The sequence below is a fragment of the Pristis pectinata genome, chromosome 39 (genome assembly GCF_009764475.1).
Source record: "Pristis pectinata isolate sPriPec2 chromosome 39, sPriPec2.1.pri, whole genome shotgun sequence".
Lineage (NCBI taxonomy): Eukaryota > Metazoa > Chordata > Chondrichthyes > Rhinopristiformes > Pristidae > Pristis > Pristis pectinata.
In genome coordinates, this window is record NC_067442.1 from 2,482,914 (window position 1) to 2,508,994 (window position 26,081).

Below are 26,081 nucleotides of genomic sequence, written 5' to 3' on the forward strand. Positions count from 1 at the left end.
TTATCACCAATGCCTCCGCAGTCTCTGAAGTCCCCTCCTTCAGAACCTGGGGTGCACCTCATCTGGTCCGGGAGACTTATCAGCCTTTAGTCCATTTAGTCCCGAGCACCTTCTCTCTAGTAATCTTAACTGAATTCAGTTCTATCCCCTGAGACCCCTGACTATCCGGTATATTGCTGATGTCCTCCACAGTGAAGACCAATGCAAGATACTCATTTAGTTCTTCTGCCATCTCTCTGTTATCCATTATAATCTCTCCCGCACCGTTTTCAATTGGTCCTGTATCAACCCATGTCTCTCTTTTACTCTTCATATATTTAAAAAAAAACTCTTAGTATCCTTTTGAATGTTATCTGCCAACTTCCTTTCATAATTCATCTTTTCTTTCCTAATGACCTTCTTAGTTTCTTTCTGCAGGTTTTTAAAAGTTTCCCAGTCTTCTGTTTTCCCACTAATATTTGCTTCCTTGTACGCCCTCCCTTTTGCTCTTATTTTAGGCTTCACCTCTCGTTATCCACATCTGTGCCTTTTTTCCACTCAAAACCTTCTTTTTTCTTGGAATATATCTATCCTGCATTTTCCTCATTTCTTGTAGAAATTCCATCCATTTCTGCTCTGCCGTCCCTCCAGCTAGCTTACTCTTCCAATCAGTTTGGGCCAGTTCCTCTCTCATGCCTTCTGTAATTTCCTTTGTTCCACTGAAATATTGACACATCTGATGTCAGCTTCTCCTTTTCAAGTCTGAAACTGAACTCAATCCTATTGTGATCACTAGTTCCCAATGGTTCCTTCACCTTTAGTTCCCTAATCACCTCCAGTTCGTTACACAGCACCCAATCCAAAACAGCCGATCCCCTGGTGGGCTCATCAACAAGTTACTCCAAAAAGCCGTCCCGTAGACATTCCACAAACTCGCTCTCCTGAGATCCACTGCCTTCCTGGCTTTCCCAATCCACCTTCATGTTAAAATCAGGTGGCGAGTCGGCAGATGGAATTTAATCCCGACCAGCGCGAGGTGATGCACCTTGGGAAGTCAAATCGGGGTAGGATGTATACAGTGAACGGGAGGCTGCTGAGGAACATTGATGAACAGGAGAGACCAAGGAGTTCAAGCCCATAGAGTCACACAGCATGGAAACAAGCCCTTCAGCTCAACTGGTCCATGCCGACCGAGATTCCCATCTAAGCCGGTCCCAGTTGCCTGAATTTGGCCCATATCCTTTGAACCTTTCCCATCCATGTATCTGTCCGAGTGCCTTTTAATGTACCTGCCTCAGCCACTTCCTCTGGCTGCTCGTTCCATATACAGACCACCCTCTGGGTGAAAAAAGTTGCCCCACAGGTTCCTATTAAAACTCTCCCCTCTCTTCTTAAACCTGTGGCCTCTGGTTCTTGATTCCCCAACTCTGGGGAAAAAGACCATGCGCTTTCACCCCATCTCTGTCCCTCATGATTTTATACACCTCTACGAGATCAGCCCTCATTCTCCTACACTCCAATGAAAACAGTCCCAACCTGCTCAACCTCTCTCCATAACTCAGTCCCTCATGTCCGGGCAACATCCTCGTAAATCTCTCTCTGCCCCCTTTCCAGCTTAATGGCATCTTTCCTACAGCAGGGCGACCAGAACTGAACATAATATTCCAAATACGGGCTCACCAATGTCCTGTACAACTGCAACGTAACTTCCCAACCTCTATACTCAGTGCCCTGACCGAAGAAGGCCAGCGTGCCAAACGCCTTCTTCACCGCCCTGTCTACCTGCGACGTCACTTTCAGGGAACCACGAAATTGTACTGCAAGGTCCCTCTGTTCTACAACACTCCCCAGGACCCCACCGTTCACTGTGAAAGGCCTACCCTGGTTTGTCTTCCCAAAATGAAACACCTCGTATTTATCCGAATTAAACTCTACTTGCCATTCCTTGGTCCACTGACCCAACTAATCCAGATCCCTCTGTAAATCCTGATAACTATCTTCACTATCAAGGACAACACCTAATTAAGTGTCATTTGCAAACTTACTGACCATGCCTTGGACATTCTCACGAAATCATTGACAGAGATATTGTGGTCAGGAAGGCGTACGGCATGTTTGCCTTCATAGGTCGGGGCAGAGACTACAAGAGTTGGGACGTTACATTGCAAATTTACAAAACACCGGTTAGACCGCACTTGGAGCCGTGTGTGCAGTTCTGGTCACCACACCACCAGGAGGGGTGTGGTTGGGATGGAGAGAGTGCAGAGGAGATTCCCCAGGACATTGCTGGGATTGGAGGACTTTCCTGCTGGGGGGAGATAACGAGAGGCAGAGACACTTTAGATAGTCATAACCTGTTTCCCCACTGTGGGGTTATCAACAGGAGGGCAGGGGTTTCAGGAGAGAGGGAGGAGGTTTAAAGGGGATCTGAGGGGTAGGTTTTTTTTACACAGAGAGTGGTTGAGGTGTTGCCAGAGGAGGGGGTGGAATCAGATGCAGTGACTACGTTTAAGGGGCATTTAGACAGACCCTTGAATAGACAAGGTATACTGTGCTAATGCGGGCAAGTGGGATTGGTGGAGATGGGCAAAAAGGTCAGTAAGGACGTGTTGGACCGAAGGGCCTGTTTCCGTTCTGTTTGTACATGTGACTAATAAAGATATCGTCTTATCTTACCCCTTCTCTCCTCTCCCTCCCTCCATTCCCCATCCCTCTCCCCTCCACAATATCTCGCCCACCAGACCCACCATGTCGCTCTCTGGAGACCAGTCCAACACCACCCTTGGTGGGAACTTCTCCTCCAGCGACTCCACCCCTGAGGACCGCAGCAGCCAGTGGACAGCGTCCACCATCTCGTCCTTGACCATCTTCACCCTCACCTTCCTGCTGGGCGTCCCCGGCAACGGCGCGGTCGTCTGGGTGATGGGCTTCAAGATGAAGAGGACCGTCCACACGGTGTGTTATCTGAACCTGGCTGTGGCGGACCTGACCTACTGCCTCACCCTCCCCATCCTGGTGGCCTCCCTCATTGTTCAAGGATCATGGCGCAAAAATCAATTGCTCCGGATGTTCGTCCTCTGCGCCGTCACTCTCAACGCCTCTGCCAGCATCTTCCTGTTGACCCTGATCAGCATCTTCCGCTGCCTGGCCATCACCCGGCCCATCTGGTTCCGCCAACATCCGGGCCTGGCCTGGGTGCGTGCGGCCTGCTTCGGGGCCTGGGGCCTGGCCTTCCTCCTGTGCTTGCCTGTCCTGTCTCGGCAGACTGCCCCGTATCTCGGGGACAAAACCAGGGTCACATTGAAGGTAACGTGGGTCGTCTTCAGCTTTGGCCTCCCCATTGCGATCATGGCCGCCTGCTACCTCCTGATTGGCTGGAAGCTGCGCGGGGACCGGTTTGCCAAGTCCAGGAAGCCCATCCGCCTCATCATGACCGTGGTGGTGGCCTTTATCGTCTGCTGGCTCCCCAGCACTGTCTTCCGCCTTCTCAAGGTCTTCTCCCAACCCGTTCCCACTGAATGGATCTACGTCACCCTCGGCCTGGCCTCCTTCAACAGCGCCCTCAACCCCCTTCTCTATGTCTTCACTGGCCATGGCTTCCGCTGGGCCTTCAGGCGCTCCCTGGCCGCCTCTCTCCGACTGGCTTTCGCTGAGGGACTGAGGGACCCCCTCTCGCAGAATCTGGGCCAAGCGACGTCCCCTGACGACGGGAACGGAGGACACTCGGCAGTGACGAGGGGGTCCCCAGAGGGGTTCTCTCTACGCGGGAGTCCTCCCCCTTTACATCGGGGACCTGGGGCGGAGAGACCTTCGGCCCACTGTGTCTGTGCTGACCATGATGCTAATTTAAACTAGTCCCAGTTGTCCGTACACTGTCCAGATCCACCATTCCCTGTTCATGTGTCTGTCTAAATCCCTCTGAAACGCCACTGTCTGATTCCATCCCCTGGCACCCGTTCCAGGCACCTATTACTCTCTGTGCTTAGAGAAAGAATGTCCTCCATAAATCTCCTCACCTCATGCACGGTAGCGTAGCAGCGCGACACTACCACAGCGCTAGCGATGGGGGTTCAGCTCCCCCTCGCTGTCTGTCAGGAGTTTGTACACCCTCCCCGTGCATCTGCGTGGGTTTCCTCCCACATTGCAAGGACGTGCGGGGAGGTTGACATGGGTGTAAATGGGCGGCGCGGATTCATTGGGCTGGAAGAGCTGTACAAGTCTTCCTTTTTACAATATTTTTATTAACTCCGCAAAAAAAAGTACAGAGTACACTCATCAAAGAGAGGATAACGATACTACTGAATAGATTGTGTTAAATTATACTTGAGATCACAATAAATTAATAATCACATGTGATAGTTAATGAAGAAAAAAGAGCCGTATAAGTCAAGTCGCTGTGTTGTTAAGTTAACTGTAGAAGTTACCATGCTGGTTCAAGTTAAAATAAGTGAAATGCATGTCCTCTCGCACCTGACACTTCTACCCTGGAAAAAGGACGCTGACTGTCTCCCGTCTCTGCTCTTCCTCATTAAGTCCGATCAGGTCTCCCCTCAGCCTCTGATGCTCCAGGGAAAACAATCTAAGTTTGTCCGACTCTCTGAACAACTCAAAATGGCTCCCCAGCCAACATCCTGGTGAACCTTTTCTGCAGCCTCCACGTCCTTCCTGTCACCGGGTGACCAGAACTGCACACCAGTTTTTTTGTGATATTTATAGATGACTTAGATGAGGGGGTGGAAGGCTGGGTTAGTAAGTTTGCGGAGGACACTAAGATCGGCGGTGTTGTGGATAGTGTGGAGGGCTGTCAGAACATACAGAGGGATATTGATAGGATGCAGAGCTGGGCTGACAAGTGGCAGATGGAGTTCAATCCGGAGAAGTGTGAGGTGGTACACTTTGGGAGGACAAACTCCAGTGCAGAGTACAGGGTAAATGGCAAGGTACTTGGCAGTGTAGAGGAGCAGAGAGATCTGGGGGTTCATATTCACAGTTCATTGAAAGTTGCCTCACAGGTGGATAGAGCAGTTAAGAAGGCCAATGGGATGTTGGCTTTCATAAATCGTGGGATTGAGTTTAAGAGCCGCGAAGTGATGATGCAGCTTTACAGAACTCTAGTTAGACCACACTTAGAGTACTGTGTTCAGTTTTGGTCGCTGCATTATAGGAAGGATGTGGAGGCGTTGGAGAGGGTGCAGAGGAGATTTACCAGGATGCTGCCTGGATTAGAGTGTATGGAATATGAGGAGAGACTTAAGGTGCTAGGGCTTTATTCACTGGAAAGGAGGAGGATGAGGGGAGACATGATAGAGGTATATAAAATATTGAGAGGAATAGATAGAGTAGACAGCCAGCATCTCCTTCCCAGGGCACCAATGCTCAAGCCGAGAGGGCATGGCTTTAAGGATATGGGTGGGAGGTTCAGGGGAGATGTCAGGGGGAGGTTTTTCACCCAGAGAGTGGTTGGTGCACGGAATGCACTGCCTGGGGTGGTGGTGGAGGCAGATACATTGGACAGGTTCAAGAGTTTGTTGGATAGGCACATGGGGGAATGTGAGATAGAGGGATATGCGGGAGGAAAGGGTTGGATGGTGTGAGGGTGGTTTGATGGACGGCACAACATGGTGGGCCGAAGGGCCTGTTTTGTGCTGTATGGTTCTATGGTTCTACGGTACTCCAAGTGCGGAGCCACCGAAGTTTTACACAGCTGCAACACGGCTTCCCGACTTTTATACTCAACACCCCGACCGATGAAGGCGAGTGTGTCGTACATCTGCTTCACCACCCTATCGACTTGTGTGGCCACCTTCAGGGAGCTGTGGACCTGGGCCCCAAGATCCCTCTGTACATCACTGTTCCTCAGGGCCCTGCCATTCACTGGATATTTTCCTCTGACATTTGACCTCCCAAAGTACAACACCTCACACTTGTCTGGATTAAACTCCATCTGCCATTCCTCTGCCGAGCTTTCCTGCGGAATCCTTCGACAACTTTCCTCACCACCCAATTCTGCCAATTTCTATCTTGTCTCAAACTTACCAATCAGCCCAGCTGCATTTTTGTCCAAATCCTTTAGATCTATCACAGAGGTCCCAGCACTGATCCCTGTGGAACATCACAGGTCACAGACCTCCAGCCAGAATAACACCCCTCCACCACGAGCCTCTGTCTTCTAATGGGCAAGTAATTCTGAATTCAAACTACCAGTCACCATGGATCCCCTGTATATTGCATATTGAACGTGATGTAGAACAAATTGCAGCAGTGTAATATTTTGGACTATAACCTTATAAAAAAACTTCCTTTTGAGAAAAAACTGCACAGGGTGGACACAGAGTGAAGCTCCCTGGACACCGTCCCATCACACATTCCCGGGGTCAGACACAGGGTGAAGCTCCCTCCGCACCGTCCCATCACACACTCCCGGAGTCAGACGCAGGGTGAAGCTCCCTCTACCTGTCCCATCACACATTTTCTGGGGTCAGACACAGGGTGAAGTTCCCTGGACACAGTCCCATCACACATTCCCGGTGTCAGACGCAGGGTGAAACTCCCTCCGCACTGTCCCATCACACACTCCCGGGGTCAGACACAGGGTGAAGCTCCCTCTACCTCGTCCCATCACACACCCCAGGGCACGGGTTACACGCAGAACTTCATTTCCTCTGTTACTTCTCAGAAATAAGGGAAATGTGTTGTTCTCTGCTGAGTCACTTCAGTTTTAGCTCCTGGTATCATCAACCCAACTTCCTCAAACTGAGCTGCTTGGAGCTTCTACACCGCAGGGTGTGAGTCTCTCCCAAAGTGACTGACCCATCTCTCAGCCTCAGACGGGACCCAGTCCCCACCCTGGACATGGTCGCAACAATTTGGGATCTGAGTCCAACTGTCCGGAGGTCCCCAGGACCACGGACTGAGCCGGAGATTCCGGGGAAGTTGGACTGCACCATGACGGAGAGCAGGGTCCAAGGTGAGGAGGAGGGGTCCCGGGAGGGAATCCTGGAGCTGGGTTCCCAGGGCACTGAAGGCATGGCAGAAGGTGACAGAGCGACGGGAAGGGTAGTGAGCTGGAGAGGGAGGCTGGGCAGCTCTGAACTAACGGCAGTTTTCACGGAAGAGGAAGGGTCTCTCTTCTCCGCACAGGCTGCCTCCACAGAGAAGAGCCGGGCGGGACGGGATTGGTAAACCAGGCAGTCTCTGTGGCAGTCTCCAACTTGGAATGTCGGACTTTATTCTCATCTGTCTGGTGCCTCCACCCTCTCCCCTGCAGCCCGTTCCAGGCACCCACCACTCCCTGTGTAAGAAGGTTACCTCCTTGAAACTTTCCCCCTCTCTCCTTAAGGGCATGTCCTCCAGTATTGGACATTTCTACCCTGGGGGAAAAGTCTACACTGTCTCTGCTTCTCATAATCTTATAAACCTCTACCAGGTCTCCCCTCAGCCTTCGCCGCTCTAGAGAAAACAACCCAAGTTTATCCGGCCTCTCCTTATTGCTCACGCCCTCTGATCCAGGCAGCATCCTGGTGAACCTCTCCCGCACCCTCTCCAAAGCCCCCGCACCCTTCCTGTAACGGGGGCGACCAGAACTGCGCACAATGCTCCAAGTGCAGTCCAACAAAGAATTTATACCTGACTTCCTAAGTCTTATTCTCAACGCCCCGACCGATGAAGGCAAGCGTGCTGTATGCCTTCTTCAACACACCGTCTAATTGTGTGGCCACTTTCAGGGAGCTGTGGACTTGGACCCCAAGATCCCCCTGCACATCTATGCTATTAAGGCCCCTGCTATTAACTGTACACTTTCCCCGTACATTTGACCTTCCAAGGTGCAACATCTCACACTTGCCCGGATGAAATTCCACCTGCCACTTCTCTGCCCAGATCTGTAACTGATCTATATCCCGCTGTATCCTTTGGCAGCCTCCTACACTATCCACAACTCTGTGTCGTCTGCAAACTTACCAATCTGTTCTCCTACACTTTTGTCCAAATCCTTGTGGGAAGGGCGGTGAGGAGGGAGCGCCGCACTGCGGGAGGGGCGGTGAGGAGGGAGCGCCGCACTGCGGGAGGGGCGGTGAGGAGGGAGCGCCGCGCTACAGGGCCGCCGACTCGTACATCCTATCACTCCCCCACCTCATTCTCTCTCAGACCTTCCCTCCCTCCCTCCTCCTCCTCCTCCTCCCCTCTGCCTCCCCAGCTCACCCTGCCTCCTCCCTCCATTCCCCACCCCTCTCCCCTCCACAATATCTCCCCCACCAGACCCACCATGTCGCTCGGAGTCGCAGAAGTTGATTCTGAACACAGTTGGCAGTAAATATTTTACTTACAAAAGATAAGCAGGGAATATGGTGACAGGATAACACACACACGTGCACGCACGGTTTATAGCAAGCGTGGGAAAATTGCAATGGGGGTAAAATACACACACACAACAGACTAGGTACATACAAACAAGGAAAAACAATATGATACCCGCCACCCCTTGACAGTGCAGGCACGGCTCTGTGCTACTCGGGACACTAACTAAAACGCTCCTAACCCTTTAACAATGCACATCTCACCAACGATTTCTCCAGCTCTGTTTCATGGTGCTTGGCCTTTTTCAAAATTTTTAAATTTTTTTTATTTTTATTAGACAAAAGAGACCGAGCCGAGTACATGTGGCACTCTTTATAGTGCTGGAGGGCTGGAGGGGGTGGGGATCCAGCCCAGGTAATTTACAAAGGCCAATGGCCTGGTGCCAGCAAGGACTAATCGATTACAAAGGCCAATGGTCAGATGTGCACTGACAGGTGGGCCGGGATCAAACCTTGATTGGCAGTGGTGTGTCTTTCGACCAGGTACAGGGGCAGTGCTGTCACGTGGCAGCCACGACCCTCAACAATACAACCGGGCAGGCCATTTAGGACTGAGATGTGGAGAAATTTCTTCACCTAAGCGTGCTGAATCAGCATCAGGTTTATTACCACTGACATACGATGTGAAATGTGTTGTTTTGCAGCAGCATTACAGTGCAAGACATAAAATCTATAACTTACAAAATAACTAAATAGAGCAAAACAAAGGAATTACGAGGTAGTGTTCATGGACCGTTCAGAAATCTGATGGTGGAGGGGAAGAAGCTGTTCCTGAATCGTTGAGTGTGGGTCTTCAGGCTCCTGTACCTCCTCCCCAGTGGTAGTAACGAAAACCCATGACGTTCTCTACCACAGAAGGCAGTTGAGCCCAAATCATTAAACGTATTGAAGAAGCTATTGTGCTTATGGCTAAAGAGATCAAGAGATATGTGGAGAATGGAGGCATATGCTACTGAATTTGGATGATCAGCCATCATTATTTTGAATGGTAGAATAGAGTTAAAGGGCTGAATGGCCTGCTTCTGTTCCTACTTCCCGTGTTTAATTGTTCATTGAGGTGTTAATGCCAAGGTGTCTATGACACCTGGTGTCATCCAACAGCTAATATGCAATGCCAGAGAACTCCAGGCGCCCTGTGTCAGTGCAGGGTGTACAGCCGTTAGTTGCGGACAGGAGCTGGCCCTGTCTGAAGCAGTTCTGGACTTAAGGAGATACCTGATGTTACAATACAAAGAAGACTAATTCACACTTACTGTTGGATGTACTTGTAGATGAAGAATCCAGCCAGTACGACGCTGAAAATGATCCCTGCTGTCAGCAACCACGTTCTCCAATCAGTGCAGCCTCTAACTGCAAAAACAAGCAGTAGTACAGCTTCAGAACGGTGCTTCAGTTTCCCTCTAGAAGTGAAGTAAATACTTGCTTGATTTTTAATGGAACAAGGCAACAAGGCTGGAAAATATTACCCATTCTTTACTTCCCTTGAACTGATAATCTCGTATGATGATGATAGAACATAGAACACTACAGCGCAATACAGGCCCTTCGGCCCACCATGTTGTGCCGACCTTTAAACCTCGTCTACGACTATCCAACCTCAACCTCCCCCATATCCCTCTATTTTAAATCCCTCCATATGATTATCTAACAATCTCTTGAATTTGACCAATGTACCTGCCTCCACCACCGCCCCAGGCAGCACATTCCATGCCCCAACCACTCTCTGGGTAAAAAACCTCCCTCTGATATCTCCCTTGAGCTTCCCACCCATTACTTTAAAGCCAGGCCCTCTTGTATTGGACATTGGTAAATCTGGTAAATTTCCTCTGCACCCTTTCCAACACCTCCACATCCTTCCTATAATGAGGCGACCAGAACTGGACCCAGTGCTCTTAAGTGTGGTCTAACCAGAGTTTTGTAGAGCTGCATCATTACCTCGTGGCTCTTAAGCTCGATCCCACAACTTGTGAAAGCTAACATCGCATAAGCTTTCTTAACTACAAAATGACTCCACCGTTTCATTGAGCAATTAAGAGCCACTAATGTTGGAATGGGATTGAGCTGGCGGTACTAGGTTGGGATAACATACTTCCCTAATGGTGTATCAGTGAATTATTGGGTTCTTTGCAAGTCTGGTGGTTTTCAGAGGCTCTGTTAATGATACCGGATTTTCTTTTCCAGAATTTATTTATGAAATTGAAAATGTCATGTGGGATTTGACCTCAGGATCATCAGCCCAAGCCCGCGGATTATCCTCACAACATAATTAGAATGCTATCACAGTTGCCCTCTAGTCACGTTGGCTCAGAAGGAGTTCCAGACCCCCACTGTCTTCTGGGGACAGGTCAGAAAGGGGCAGAGGAGTGGCAGATGGAGTTTAATCTTCAGAAGAACACAAGAGTACAGAGTACTGTGTGAATCTCTGGTTGCCACTTTATCGGACGGACATAATTGCACTGGAGGGGGTGTAGAGGAAATTCACCAGGGTGGAAGGCTTCCGTTACAAGGAGAGACTGGGTCTGTTTGCCTTGGAGCAGAGGAGGCTGAGGGGGACGTATACAATTATGAGAGGCATAGATGGGGCATAGAGCTTTCCCAGTGAACAGAGGTGTCAAAAACTAAAGGTTTATGTTAAGGGGATGGAGGTTTGGGTAAGAGGGGATCTGAGGAACAAATCCTTCACCCAGAGAGTGGTTGGAATCTGGAACACACCGCCTGAACACACTGACTGTTGGAGGCAGAGACTCTCACAATATTTAAGAAGTTTCTGGATAAACACTTCAATCTCCAAAGCATAGAAGGTTAAATGCTGGAAAATGGAATTCACGTAGATCGGTATTTATGGTCAGCATGGACATGGTGGGCCGAAGAGTCTGTTTCTGTGCAGCATGAATCAAGGGTCCGGCTCCGCCCCACCCATTAAGAGCACACCTAAGGATTGGCTTGGTAACACACCTCTGTTCTTGACCCTGAATCATTGGCTTGTTTGAATTACCTGAGCGGGATCCACCCAGCTACAGCCCTATAAAAGATTGTACGTGTGGGCAGCTCTCCCTCTTTTCCGATTGCTGCTGGGGTCGAGACCACAGGTGAGAGGGTGCAGTTCCACAGGGGTCTGGGAGTGTCCTAAGTAGATTCGCAGTAGCGTAGAGCCATTGTTTGTCCAGACTCAGGGGGTTCAGACAACGTATTTGATCGTTTCCTGATTATTTGTATTAGTTTGTTGCGTGTGCGTGTGTGTGTGTGTGTGTGTGTGCGCGCGCGCGTGCGTGTGTGTGCCCCTGTTGTGACTCCCCTCATATTTCACGATCACCCTCGGGTTTCACCAAACAGAATTTGTTCCTTCACATTCTGTTCCCACGTCTGTCTTTGTAAATAAAATTCTCCTTTTTAAAGTACAAAGACTGTGTGTCCAGATACCTCTATACCTTTAAGATATGAACCATGAGGTAAAAGTAAGTGGGAGATGGTGAGAGGTGTGGAAGGATAGATGGACCTTGGACCCATCTCGACATCATTCTTTCACCATCTCAAAGTGCTGCTCAAGCAATGACATACATTTCCAGTGTGGTCACGGTTGTAACGAGGGAAACGTGGCGGCCTATTCTGCACAGCAAGCTCCCACAAACAACAATCCAATAATGACCCCAGATCATCCGATGAAGGATCATTATTGGCCTTGGGACACTGGGGTGAACTCCCAGTTACTGGCCGTGGGCTCTGCCCCTCCCAGCTGGGAGGGAATATGGACCTTGCTCAAAAGGAGCGCGAGAGGTGGACGGTGGGAATCGCCGAGATTAGGGCTCCACATTGTTGAATGTGGAGTGTTCCCCAGAAACGCTCTCACCTTTCACCCACAGATACACCTTGAACGAGACCTCCCCGTGCCGGTTTCGGGCTGTACACCAGACCGTCGCTTCCTCCTCTCCCTCGCCCCCTCTCAGGGTCAGTGAGCCAGTCACCAGTTGCCCGTCCGCCACCTGCCACGCCTGGAAACGGCCGTGCGTTTGGTTCCCGCTGAGGTTGGCGAGGGGCAGGTGCCAGGTGAGCTCTGCGGGTGGGTTGGATCTGGCCTTACAGACGCAGGTGATGCCCTCGGGCATCTGAGTGCATCTAGATTCGGGAGAAATCTTCGGCTTATCTGGGGTGGAAGGAACAAAACGTGAGATGTTGTAGCATCAGTACATCTTTAGGTAGCACTGGAACCCCAAACCCCTCAGCCGTGCCTTTGTACCCTCTGGGCTTCACTGTTCCAACCCTCTCCTGGCCCCGCTTGTTCCACTCTCCACAAATCTGAGGCCGTTCAACACTCTGCTGCTTTCCATCGGAGCTCCCTGTTCCTGTTCAACCATCATCCCAATGATCACTTGATGATAAGACTCCATGCTGGTACAATTCACAGCACTGTTTTCAATTTGTCAAAGGACTCTCACCACTTAATTTCTCTCTAACCTCATCCATTCCTCTTGGATCCTCTTCCAGTGTGTGTGTGTGTGTATCTGTGCCTGTATCTGTGTATGCATGACTCTGTGTGTGTCTGTCTGCGTGTCTGTATGTGTCTGTGTGTGTGTGTGTGTCTGTGTCTGTGTGTCTGTCTGTGCACATCTGTGTGTGTGTCTGTGCCTATATCTCTGTGTCTGTGCGTATATCTGTGCCTGTATCTGTGTATGCATGTCTCTGTGTGTGTGTGTGTCTGTCTGTGTGTGCGTGTGTGTCTGTATGTCTGTCTGTCTGTGCGTCTGTGTGAGCTTCTGTGTGTGTGAGCGTCTGTGTCCATCTCTCGTATTTTTTCCTCTCAAAGAGCTACCGACAACATTTGCTACCAAGCCACAAGGGCCATTAGATTGGTGATGATAGGTAAACAAGCCTCAGTGCTGCAGGTGGACAGAGAGTGTGAGGAGGGTGAGAGTGCCTGTATTCCTGCCTGCGTAGTTCTTTGTGCTTTAATGAGTGTAAATCACTCTGTAAACCCCGGAGCTTCCTGTGGGCTTTAGTTGGACTGTACAGAATCACAAACGTTTTCAGAGACGGGAGGCTATTCAGGCCACTGGTGATGCCAGTTGAAAAACTGCAACCCAGCCTAATCCCACCGCCCAGCACCCGGTCTGTGGTCCTGCAGGTCACAGTACTTCAGGTGCACATCCTAGCACTGTTTGAATGTGGGAGGACTTTCTGGCTCCACCAGCCTTTCAGGAAGAGAGTCCCAGACGCTCACCACCCACTGGATCAAAATATTTTTGCTCAACTTTCCTCGCGCTATTTTGCCAGTTTCTTTAAATCTACTTAAAACTTGACAGTCCAGGTTTTAGAGCCCTCCTCAAAGGGGGATAAGTCTTTCCTATTTATCTAGGACCCACATGCTTTTGAACACCTCAATTCCCTCCTCGGCTTTCTCCACCAAAGAAAACATGGGCACAAACATGAAAAGATTCCCACAAAATGCCCAGTCGGGTTACCATGGTACTGCAGTGATTGAAGTACCAGAATAGTGACCAACACACCTGGAGTGACAAATCCAAGTCCCAATGAAATTTCAAATGTAGTCAATAATCTGGATCTTTAAGTTAGAGAAATATGGTGATGTATCCACTCACGTTCCACACTGATGGTTATGTTCCTCTCCACTCTCCCGTGTTCATTCTCCGCCACACACTGATAGACTCCGGCGAGCTGGGACGTCACCTGAGGAACCTCCAACCACAGCTCGTTGGTGGAACTTGTGTTCAGTGTGACACCGAGATGCCTCCACATCAGGTTGGACGCCGGGAAACTCTGGACGGAGCAGAGGATCGCTGCAGAATTCCCTTCCTTTACACTGACGGAGGAATTGTCCACATTGTTGAGAGAGGTGATTGAGAGATACTGTGGGGCATCTAAACACAAATAAAGATCAGAGTCCCTGCATTGTCTGAAGCACATTGAAGGATCCTGGAGCATCAGAGTTTTGATTTAGACACAGATTCCTTCACAAAGCACAGAACCCAGGCGATGACACTAGCGGGGTACTGGGAGTGCACTACACATGGGGAAGGGCAGTAATGATGCCTTGTAACACATATCCCTGCGTCAGACCACACTGGGAGCACCGTGCACAGTTCCGGTCTCTGTATCGCGTAGGAGGGAGTGAAATGAGGGAACACAAATGCATTTAGGAAGCTGTAACAATTGTTACGGTTGTGCATGGGAGAGGGATGATAATGAAGATGGAAACACAGTTGGAGAGACAAAGAAGGAGAATCAGTAATCAGGATGCACTGTATATGAGGAGGCAGTGATGAGGGTGCATTATAGAACATGGAACAGTACAGCACAATACAGGCCCTTCGGCCCACAATGTTGTGCCGACCTCTAAACCTCGCCTAAGACTATCTAACCCCTTCCTCCCACGTATCCCTCTATTTTAAATTCCTCCATACGCTTATCTAGTAATCTCTTGAATTTGACCAGTGTACCTGCCTCCACCACCGTCCCAGGCAGCGCATTCCATGCCCCAACCACTCTCTGGGTGAAAAACCTCCCTGATATCTCCCGTGAACTTCCCACCCATTACTTTAAAGCCATGCCCTCTTGTATTGAGCATTGGCGCCCTGGGAAAGAGGCGCTGGCTGTCCACTCTATCTATTCCTCTTAATATTTTGTACACCTCTATCATGTCTCCTCTCATCCTCCTCCTCTCCAAAGAGTAAAGGCCGAGCTCCCTTAGTCTCTCCTCATAATGCATCCTCTCTAAACCAGGCAGCATCCTGGTAAATCTCCTCTGCACCCTTTCCAATGCTTCCACATCCTTCCTATAATGAGGCGACCAGAACTGGACACTGTAAGTGTGGTCTAACCAGAGTTTTGTAGAGCTGCATCATTACCTCGCGGCTCTTAAACTTGATCCCACGACTTATGAAAGCTAACACCTCATAAGCTTTCTTAACTGTGAGGCAACTTTCAGTAATTATACACCAACACAATCTACAATGAGGTTGTGTAGCACAGAAGGGAAATATTGAGGGGAAAATAATGACAGGTCAGCCTCAGCCAGTTGTTGAATGGCTGTTGGCTCTCCAGTTGACACGGTACTCAAAGTGAACATCATAAGGTTGATCTGAAACAGGATTCAACGCCTGTTCCACTGATTGTTAGCAGTTCACGTCCTCGTTGTTTCAGGTCAAACTTCACCGCCCAGAAACAGCTGTTTGGCCCCACTGCCAACACGGGGAACTGTGCACGGTGTTCCCGGTGTGGTCTGACCCAGGGGTATGGAGACTGGAACTGTGCACGGTGCTCCTGGTGTGGTCTGACCCAGGGGTATGGAGACTGGAACTGTGCACGGTGCTCCTGGTGTGGTCTGACCCAGGGATACGGAGACCGGAACTGTGCACGGTGCTCCCAGTGCGGTCTGACCCAGGGATACGGAGACCGGAACTGTTCACGGTGCTCTCGGTGTGGTCTGACCCAGGGATACAGAGACTGAAACTGTGCACAGTGCTCCCAGTGTGGGTCTGACCCAGGGACATGGAGACTGGAACTGTGCACTGTGCTCCCGGTGTGGGTCTGACTCAGGGATACGGAGACCAGAACTTGCATGGTGCTCCCGATGTGGGTCTGACCCAGGGATATGGAATAATTAAACCAGCTGGGATTCTTCTCTGGAGAACAGAAGAATGAGAGATGATATGGATCAGAGGCTGTGCAGGATGCTCCAGTCTGGTATAACCCAGGGATATGGAGACGCCAGGAAGGTGCGCCACATAAATTCCACTTGTTGTTGTATTCCTTGCCCAAACAAACCAAGGTTATTTCTGTGACATACTTACACTTGCCCATCACCGTGAGTTCCGCTGACCTGCTCTTGCCCACTTCATTGGAAGCCTGACAGGCGTACTTCCCGTAATCTTTGTAAGATATGGATGGAAATTGGAGGCTTCTGCTCCTTTCCCCCCGGACTTCAGTTCCATCCCTGAACCAGGTGTACTCCCTGACTGCTGGGTGCGCTGTGACACCGTCACAGCTGAGGACAACTCTGTCTCGTTCCTTCATACTGTGAGTGTCTGTCCCCCCGTTTACCGTCAGTGAGATGATGACGTTTCAAGGTGGATCTGAAAACGCACAGAATGAGTTCGACAAGAGTCCAGCGCCTTTGACCCCTCTGGCGTTTTTTCCCCACACCAGCCCCTTTTCACCTCTCCACCTCCCCCATCACCACATCCAAAGACGAGAAGATCCTGTGGTGGTGGCCTGGGGCTGGGATCATTGACCTCCAACAACCAGCCCTCTTCCTTTGTGCGAGGTAAGATTCAAACCACTTGATTCAAAAACCCTCTGAGAAAAAGATTGTGCCTCACGTCTGTCTTACTTGACTAACCCCTCATTTTCAAACTGTGCCCCATAGGCTAAGACTCTTCAATGAGGAAACAATCTCCACATCCACTGTTGAGACCCAATAAGATCTTTCAATCAAGTCACGTCTCACTTTGTAAATTCCAGCAGATACATGTTGAACCTCTCCAAATTTCCCTGTCAGGCAAACCACCCATTGCATTAACGGCCCAGGATACATTCTAAGAGCTTCTTCAGTAAATGCTGGAAGATAGACAGAGATAGGAAGAGACGTACAGACTGCAGGGGTGGCTGGGATGGGATCAAGAGGAGGAAATGGGCTATAGAGGGAATGGTGTGGCTCGAGGTGTTACAAAGGTAGGGGAGGGGTGTAGAGGGATGGAGGGGGTCACAGAGACGGGGAGGGGTGTAGAGGGACGGAGGGGGTCACAGAGACGGGGAGGGGTGTAGGGGATGGAGGGGGTTACAGAAACAGGGAGGGGTGTAGGAGATGCTGGGGTTGCAGAGATTGGGGTCCGTGCAGGGGATGGAGAGTGTGTAGTGACGGAGGGAGAGGACTTTGAAGGGATGTTAGGAATGATAACTCCAAGTCAGAGACACACCTTCCCCGTCCACCACACACTCAGGCACTGTGATCACTGGTTTCTGCAGATCCCCTGTGGAACAAACCGTGCAAACAATGTGTGGCTCTGTGAGGGTTAAAGCAGCTCTCCGGGTACATTCCCTGTGACTTACACTTCACGTCCAGTGAGATCTCTGTTTCTGCTGAAGGTGTCCCTTGTCCAAAGTTGGCCGTGCATTTCACTGCCGGCTGGGTAGTCCCGAACGTTGGTACATACACCACAGTGCTGGAATAAATCCACCGGTCATCCTTGAAAACTGTCCGTGTCTCCTGAGGACGGGAGAAATGAGGGAGGTGCCACTCAAACACAGGAGTGACCTCAGGGCAGTAACTGTACACAGAGCAGGTCAGAGACACACTTTCCCCGTCCACCACACTCTCAGGCACTGTGATCACTGGTTTCTGCAGATCCCCTGTGGAACAAACCGTGCAAACAATGTGTGGCTCTGTGAGGGTTAAAGTCGCTCCCCCACCCCCACCTCCCAGTCTCAGAGCTCCTGGGGTCAGGGCCCACAACCCAGGAAGGTATTCCCCAGGGTCACACCGAGGGAGCGCCGCGCTGTGGGAGGGGCGGTGAGGAGGGAGCACCACGCTGCGGGAGGGGCTGTGAGATGGAGCACTGTGGGGGCGGGGGTCGGTGAGGAGGGAGCACAGCGGGAGGGGCAGTGAGGAGGGAGCGCCGCATTGTGGGAGGGGTGGTGAGGAGAGAGCGCTGTGGGATGGGCAGTGACGATAGAGCACCGTGCTGTGGGAGGGGCGGTGAGGAGGGAGCGCCGCGCTGTGGTGTGGGCAGTGTGTGGGTGGGGTTGGAGAGCGGTCCCAAGCAGGTGCCCCACTGTGGAGGGGCTCTCACACAGTGGCTGAGCAGAGGGTGTGTTACACTGTGGGGAGGGGCAGACCGGTCAGCAGAGGGAGGGAAGCATTGAGGTGGAGAACAGAGTGACAGCGAGACACAGTTGGTGCTTCGCAGAATAGTTGCTCATTAACTCACCAGATACCAGGAGTCTGAAGCCGATTGGATCCGACCATTGACCAGCCGATGCTTCAATCCGGAAATAATATTTCCCACTGTTGGACGCTTTTAAATCCCGGATCTTCAACGAGCAGTTTCTACTCTTCATGTTTCCCAGGAACTCGACTCGTCCTGTATAATAATGGCTGATCCAAGAAGTGTGATACACTTGAATCCCATTATAGGCTCCATTTTGTAACCAGATCCCGGTGGCTGTTGAGTCTCTCCTCCCAGATCCAGGAATGCGGAACCGGCAGGGGATGATCACACAGGAACCTTCCCGGGCGTGGAGTGAGAGGGGGGTCCACACTGCCCAGCTGTAACTGTCTGAAAGGAACCAAGTCTCAGTGTGGGGCATCAGAAACAACAAAACCAGACAACCCACAACCCCAAAACCAGACGGTGATGAGAAGCACTCCCTCAGTCCTGCCCCTCTGACAGTGCGGCGCTCCCTCAGTCCTGCCCCTCTGACAGTGCGGCGCTCCCTCAGTCCTGCCCCTCTGACAGTGCGGCGCTCCCTCAGTCCTGCCCCTCTGACAGTGCGGCGCTCCCTCAGTCCTGCCCCTCTGACAGTGCGGCGCTCCCTCAGTCCTGCCCCTCTGACAGTGCGGCGCTCCCTCAGTCCTGCCCCTCTGACAGTGCGGCGCTCCCTCAGTCCTGCCCCTCTGACAGTGCGGCGCTCTCTCAGTCCTGCCCCTCTTCATCCAACCCACGACCCCACTGCCCTCCATTCCTCTCTCATTCGTGCTTTTCCCTGCACTTTGCAGCTCCCCCTCAATCCTTCTACGTCAGGATGATTCTCAAAGAGATTACAGAGATTATGGGGGGTGTAGGGGCAAGACGGGTGTTGGGGCAAGAGGGGTGTAGGGACGGGAGGGGTGTAGGGACAGGAGGGGTCACAGAAACGGGGTGTAGGGGCCAGAGGGGGTTCACAGAGGGTGAGGGGTGTAGGGGTGCTTCGGGGTCTCATATGGGGAGGGTTGTAGGGGCGGGAAGGGGGGTCACGAAGATAGGGAGAGGAGTGAGACAGGAAGGGATGTGGGGCGGGAGGGGTGTCAGAGACGGGGAGGGGTGTTGGGGTTGGAGGGGCTCACAGAGACGGGGAGTGGTGTGGGGGCCAGAGGGGGTCACAGAGACAGGAGGGGTGTGGGGGCCAGAGGGGGTCACAGAGACAGGAGGGGTGTGGGGGCCAGAGGGGGTCACACAGATTGGGTGGGGTGTGGAACAAAGACCCAGTGTGGATGACGGGTGAACGGCGGGCTGCACACAAGGTCACAGGGCAGCTGACTGCCGAAGTCTGACAAGGTCGAGTTTGAGGAGCCCACGATACGCACTGTAAACTGGCAGCTTCGTTTTCTCCGAGGTGGCCGTTCCGACTGAATTGGTGGCTTCACACCAGTGCTCCCGGTATCCATAAACGTTGTTGACCCGGTGTGTTGCCATCGATGTCTCCCTGATCGGGGTTGTTCCAAGCCCTGACTGATGCCACCTGTACCTTGTTACTGGAGGGTTACTGTCCCCGACCCCACACCTCAATGTCACAGAATCACCTCGATTGATCGGCTTGAAGGGAGAGAGGGTGAGGTGAACAAACCGGGGGGCATCTGTGGAGCCAAAGACCTGGCAGTTAGAGAAAGGATTTACCCCCGAGAGAGAACAGGAACACAGCGCAGCGCTCCGTCCTCACCGACCCTCCTGCAGTGCGGTGCTCCCTCCTCACCGCCCCTCCCACAGTGAATCACTCCCTCCTCACTGCCCCTCCCACAGTGAATCAACCTCTGGTCTGGGGTTTGAACCCACAACCTCCTCACTCTGGGATGAGGGGTCAGGTGTCCCACTGAGCCGAGGTTGTAATGTGTGTTGCTGGAACACTCAGTTGGTGGGCCCCTGGTGCTGCCCAAACACTCACACTTCACGTTTAAGGTGATGCTTTGGACCAGAGTCTTTCCTTGTGAGGACGTCTGCACACAACGCAGTGTCCTCCCGTGGTCCTGGTGGGAAGCGAAAAATCTCAGTGTGCGACTGCTTCTCCCTCTGTTCTGGACGGTGCCCGGAGTTTCTGATGTAGTCGGTCGGTCTAATCCGTCGGAACCGGTCCATTGCAGGTGCCCAGGGCAGGCGTACTTCACAGAGCAAGTTAACTCCACCTCCCTTCCCTCGACCATCTCCTCAGCTGAGGAAATTCTTGGCAAGTTGGACACATCTTAGGAGAAACAGAGAGGATTAATCAGTGCAAACTGTGTGATTGCAGTGGATTCCCAGTGTGGTCTGACCCAGGGATACGGAGACTGGAACTGTGCACAGTGCTCCTGGTGTGGTCTGACCCAGGGATACGGAGACCAGAACTGTGCACGGTGCTCCCGGTGTGGTCTGACCCAGGGATACGGAGACCAGAACTGTGCACGGTGCTCCCGGTGTGGTCTGACCCAGGGATACGGAGACTGGAACTGTGCACGGTGCTCCCGGTGTGGTCTGACCCAGGGATACAGAGACCAGAACTGTGCACGGTGCTCCCGGTGTGGTCTGACCCAGGGATACGGAGACTGGAACTGTGCACAGTGCTCCTGGTGTGGTCTGACCCAGGGATACGGAGACCAGAACTGTGCACGGTGCTCCCGGTGTGGTCTGACCCAGGGATACAGAGACCAGAACTGTGCACGGTGCTCCCGGTGTGGGTCTGACCCAGGGATACGGAGACCGGAACTGTGCACGGTGCTCCCGGTGTGGTCTGGCCCAGGGATACGGAGACCGGAACTGTGCATGGTGCTCCCGGTGTGGTCTGACCCAGGGATACGGAGACCGGAACTGTGCACGGTGCTCCTGGTGTGGTCCGACCCAGGGATACGGAGACCGGAACTGTGCACAGTGCTCCTGGTGTGGTCTGACCCAGGGATACGGAGACCGGAACTGTGCACGGTGCTCCCGGTGTGGTCTGACCCAGGGATACGGAGACTGGAACTGTGCACAGTGCTCCTGGTGTGGTCTGACCCAGGGATACAGAGACCAGAACTGTGCACGGTGCTCCCGGTGTGGGTCTGACCCAGGGATACGGAGACCGGAACTGTGCACGGTGCTCCCGGTGTGGTCTGGCCCAGGGATACGGAGACCGGAACTGTGCATGGTGCTCCCGGTGTGGTCTGACCCAGGGATACGGAGACCGGAACTGTGCACAGTGCTCCTGGTGTGGTCTGACCCAGGGATACAGAGACTGGAACTGTGCACGGTGCTCCCCGTGTGGGTCTGACCCAGGGAAACGGTGATCAGACGTCAGGGGATTGTTCAGCCACTTGGTAAATTCCACAGGAGGTGGAAGAGAACATTCTGCCCCTCAAGCCTGTTTTCTGATTGACTCAGCTCTTGTCTGGTTTGGACTTACCAGATATAATGACCAGGACTCCATCCGGCCCGGAATACTCCTCTCCGTTTTTGGTCTTCATTTGGAAGTAGTACCGACCCACGTCCCCGTGGGTCAGACCATCTACTGTCAGCGTGCAGTCCTTCTCGACTTCCCACCGGGGGTGGAGTTGGGTCCGGCGGAGGAAGGGAGGGTCGGATAACCCTTTGGAATCGATGACAAGACTCCCACGTGTCTTGTCATTTTTCAGCCACTTCACTTGACTGAGCGGTGACCACGCGGGGTGATCGAATGTGCAGGGGATCCGTACGCAGGAACCTTCCGAGGCCGTGACTATCTTCGGAGCCCGCACCTCCCACGGCCCGCAGTGAACACCTGGAAAGACAACAACGACCCCCCTTCAAGCTGTGCTCCTGACCCAGTGACAACCTGTCGAGGACCCAAACCTCCCTCCGACAGGGAAGGTTTAAAGGGGAGCTCAGCAGAGAGGTTTGGGGAGGGTATCTGGTGCTGTATATGGCGGGAGGGGGTCACAGAGACGGGGAGGGTTTTAGGGGAGGCGGTTGGGGGGGGTCACAGAGACGAGGGGTGTAGGGGCCAGAGGGGGGTCACAGAGATGGGGAAGGGTAAAGGGGCTGGAGGGTTTCTCAGGACAGTTGAGCAGCCGTGTAGTTTTAAAATCTGGGAATTAATTAACTGGATACAAATGTAAACCAGGAGCAAACCTGAGGTGGCAGTACTGAGGGAGTGCGCACTGTCAGAGAGGCAGTACTGAGGGAGCCCCGCACTCAGAGGGACAGTACTGAGGGAGTGTCACACTGTCAAGAGGAGCAGTACTGAGGGAGTGTCACACTGTCAAGAGGAGCAGTACTGAGGGAGTGCGCACTGTCAGAGAGGCAGTACTGAGGGAGCCCCGTACTCAGAGGGACAGTACTGAGGGAGTGCCACACTGTCAGAGGGGCAGTACTGAGGGAACGCCGCACTGTCAGAGGGGCAGTTCTGATGGAGTGCTGCACCACCTGTGGCCTGTTTTCAGGCAGCCTGGTCTGCCTAAGTGATCACAAACTTCCAGGTGCATGAAGAACTCTGAGCTTCAAGGAATGGAAGGGAACCTGGGTGTGGGAGTAGACGAGTTTGTCCTTGGACCCCTGGATACTCAGGAGTGAAGTGAGTCACTCACCCAGCATGACATCTGCACATCCCACTGACGGGGATCTATTCCACAAGCCAGAACCGCGGATCAGTAGCCCACAGAGCTCACGCCACATTCTCCGTCACGGAGCATTAATAAGACAAAGGCGCAGGTTCCCATTTCAACACTTCGAAAGTGCACCGATGTATTTGGTACAATTTGGACCCTCATCCCAGCAATCTCGTTGTATTTGTTAACGGGGGGGGGGGGGGGGGGGGGGGGAGCTGGATGAACTTGTGGGAAAATTTGGAAGACTGTTGGCGATGCGTGGGAATGAATGGATTACTCTTCCAAGGAAGCCGCGTGAGCTTCATGGGCTGTGTGATCTCCTCCCTGGAATCATAGGATCGTACAGGAGAAGAACAGGCCCTTCGGCCCACCTTGTCAATGCCGACCACTGTGCCTAAATCATCCCATACCCCTCTACGCCTTTCCTGTCCAAATACTTTTTACATCTTGTAATTGTATCTGTCTCTACCACTGATGTACGAGGTTCCTCCATACTTCAGCACTCCGAAGGTCCCTGCCATTTAGTCTATATCCCCCGCCAGAATTTGACCTCCCAAAGATTACATTCCATCTCCATCGCTCCGCCCGACCTTCCAACTGACCTGTGTCCCACCGTATCCTTAGACAATTCTATCTGCTACCTGGGACTCCACCAATCTTCATGTCGTCTGCAAACTGACTAATCAGACCACCTATATTCTCATCCAAGTCATTTATAAAGGTCCCAGCACCAATCCCTGCGGTACACCACTTGTGACAGATTTCCAATCAGAAACACAGCCTACAACTACTGCCCTCTGCCCCTTATCACCAAACCAATTTTGGATCCATTTTGCCTCAAATCCCTTGTGCCTTATCCCACCAAGTGGGACCTTGTCAGAGGTGTCCTTGTAAACCATATCTCCTACCCTGCCTTCAATTCTCCCCGTGTCTGTGCGGGTTTCCTCCGGGTGCTCCAGTTTCGTCCCACATCCCAAAGACATACGGGTTAGGAAGCTGTGGGTGTGCGACGTTGTGCTGGAAGCGTGGCGACACTTGCGGGCTGCCCCCAGAACACCCTGCGCAAAATACGCATTTCACTGTGCGTTTCGATGTACACGTGACTAATAAAGAAATCTTATCTTATCTCATTTTCTTCATTATCTTCTCAAAAAACTCAGTCAGAATTGTGAGACGTGATCTCCCTGCATAAAACCACACCGACTCCTAATCAATCCCTGCCTTTCCAAGTGAATACAACTCCTGTCCTCAGAATCTTCTCCAGCACCTTCCCAACCACTGATGGAACACAACAGTTTCCAGGCTTATCCCTCCTGCCCCTTTTTGAACAGGGGACATTAGCGATCCTCCAGTCTCTTGGCATCTCCTCCATGGCTAACGTCAAAGGCCCAGAATTGTCCTCCCTTCCTTCCCTTAACATCCTAGGACAGATCCCGTCAGATCCTGGGGATATATCCACCATAATGTGTGCCAATATTTCTAATACCTCCTCCTAACTGGTCCCTTAACTCTCTAGCCCCCACATCCTTCTCCCTAGGGAGTGCTGGAGTACTCATTCAGGACCTCGTTCATATCCACTGGCTCCACACACGGCTTATCCTGCTGGTCCCTGCGGAGACCTATTCCTTCCTGAGCTTCCCTCTTGCTTCCAATATACTTACTAAAATGTTTTAGGATTCTCCTTGATCCTACTTACCGAGGCCACTTTGTGGCCCCTTTTTTCCATCCTAATTTCTATTCTCTATCCCCTATGAACCTTGTGATTCATTCAGTACCATTTTCCTATCCCTGACACACACTTCCTTCTTTTTCCTGATCAATATCCTTTGTTAACCAAGTTTCCCTAATTTTACTAGCTTTGTTTCTACTCTGACAGGAACATGCTGACTCTGAACTCTTACCATTTTGCTTTTAAACATCTCCCGCTTACCCGATGTTGTTTCCCACTCTAGCAGCCGCCCCCGATCTATTTCCGCGAGATCGTGTCCGACTATCGAAATCTGCCTTCTGTGTTCAAAGATAGCACATACACCTTTGCTTCTGTCAAATTCCATGGGATGACCGAACGAAATAACACAACAAAGAGTGTCCAGCTGCGATTCCTTTCAGACGACACAGATCAGTTGGACTGTCCAGGGAGCATACAGGAGGCAGAAAGTGTCGTGGATGGGGGCTTCATGGGGGTGGTCACATCGCAGATCCAGCCAGGTGTATTTGCTATCTTTGAACACGTGTTACCTTCCACAGATATCTGCGATATCGAGAGGCAAGGTCGCGGAAGGGCCTGAACACGGGGAGGCGGACTTTAAAATCAACCTGTCGACGGATTAAGACCAATGGGTCAGTGATCACGGGTCAAGGGGAGAACCGTACTTGGTGTGAGTTGGGTCACTGGGTTCCTGCCGAAATTGTCCCCATCCAACTTCATTGACCTATTGCAAAGAATAATAAAACCTTAAAAATAACAAGCTTCCTGTACCTTGGAGAAGTGCCAGGAGGAAGTACGATTTCCCGATCATTGCCTGATCCCAGATATTCCCTCAATTTCCCGCTCTCAGGGTCTGGAAGAGAGAACGGTCGGTGAGACCTCTCCTACTGCCCGGCAGCTCTGGGGGAGAATAAAACTGGAGACAAAGTTTTTGTGGATTACTTTGCTTCTCTGCGGTGAGGTACAGTACATAAGACAAAGCAGCAGAAGTCGGCCATTCGGCCCATCGAGTCTGCTCAACCATTCTATCATGAGCTGATCCATTCTTTTATTTAGCCCCACTCCCCCGCCTTCTCACCTTAACCTTTGATGCCCTGGCTACTCAGATACCTATCAATCTCTGCCTTAAATACATCCAGTGACTTTGCCTCCACAGCTGCCCGTGGCAACAAATTCCACAGTTTCACCGCTCTCTGGCTAAAGAAATTTCTCCGCATCCCTGTTCTGAATGGGCGCCCTTCAATCCTGAAGTCGTGTCCTCTTGTACTAGACTCCACTACCATGGGAAACAACTTTGCCACATCTACTCTGTCCAGGCCTTTTAACATTCGAAATGTTTCTATGAAGTACCCCCTCGTTCTTCTGAAAAGAGTCACGTACTCTTCAACATGCACCTTCACACATTCAGATACAATCTGTCACAGACTCACAGTCTCACACCCCGATGAACTACATTCTGTTGCCACATGCTGCCTAGATGGTGCTGCTGATGGACAGGACTCTGCAGCTCACCCGAGGACCA

At 51.8% G+C, this 26,081-nt stretch overlaps 2 protein-coding genes across 6 annotated transcripts in view; one reads left to right on the forward strand and one right to left on the reverse strand.

The window, feature by feature from the left end:
* Positions 1-26,081, reverse strand: part of LOC127587230 (myelin-associated glycoprotein-like) — a 43,114-nt gene that overhangs the window by 12,144 nt on the left and 4,889 nt on the right. For 3 of the 4 annotated variants that reach the window (XM_052045487.1, XM_052045488.1, XM_052045490.1), the window contains exons 3-11: positions 25,331-25,475; positions 21,672-22,025; positions 20,205-20,498; positions 19,630-19,899; positions 18,275-18,622; positions 17,397-17,696; positions 13,928-14,206; positions 12,181-12,474; positions 9,587-9,683 (exon numbers count right to left, since the gene is read on the reverse strand). In XM_052045487.1, coding sequence (XP_051901447.1) covers positions 9,587-9,683; positions 12,181-12,474; positions 13,928-14,206; positions 17,397-17,696; positions 18,275-18,622; positions 19,630-19,899; positions 20,205-20,498; positions 21,672-22,025; positions 25,331-25,370 — 2,276 coding nt within the window. In that variant the 5' untranslated portion in view covers positions 25,371-25,475. The remainder of the gene's footprint in view (positions 1-9,586; positions 9,684-12,180; positions 12,475-13,927; positions 14,207-17,396; positions 17,697-18,274; positions 18,623-19,629; positions 19,900-20,204; positions 20,499-21,671; positions 22,026-25,330; positions 25,476-26,081) is intronic. The other variant, XM_052045491.1, reaches the window with a different exon arrangement.
* Positions 2,909-10,839, forward strand: LOC127587270 (formyl peptide receptor-related sequence 3-like). 2 transcript variants are annotated; one of them, XM_052045566.1, is made up of 2 exons: positions 2,909-3,285; positions 10,515-10,839. In XM_052045566.1, exons 1-2 carry the CDS (start codon positions 2,914-2,916, stop codon positions 10,551-10,553), a joined length of 411 nt encoding a protein of 136 aa, XP_051901526.1. In that variant the 5' UTR covers positions 2,909-2,913; the 3' UTR covers positions 10,554-10,839. The 2 variants fall into 2 exon arrangements, 1 of the variants encoding a protein (XP_051901526.1); XR_007958757.1 differs by lacking the exon at positions 2,909-3,285 and adding an exon at positions 6,758-6,946.

Excerpts from the sequence above, each read along its gene's own strand:
- LOC127587270 (XM_052045566.1), top strand. The coding sequence starts at position 2,914 with ATGAAGAGGACCGTCCACACGGTGTGTTATCTGAACCTGGCTGTGGCG. Across the intron at positions 3,286-10,514 it reads AAACCAGGGTCACATTGAAG|AATTTATTTATGAAATTGAA; the intron begins GTAACGTGGGTC and ends TTTCTTTTCCAG.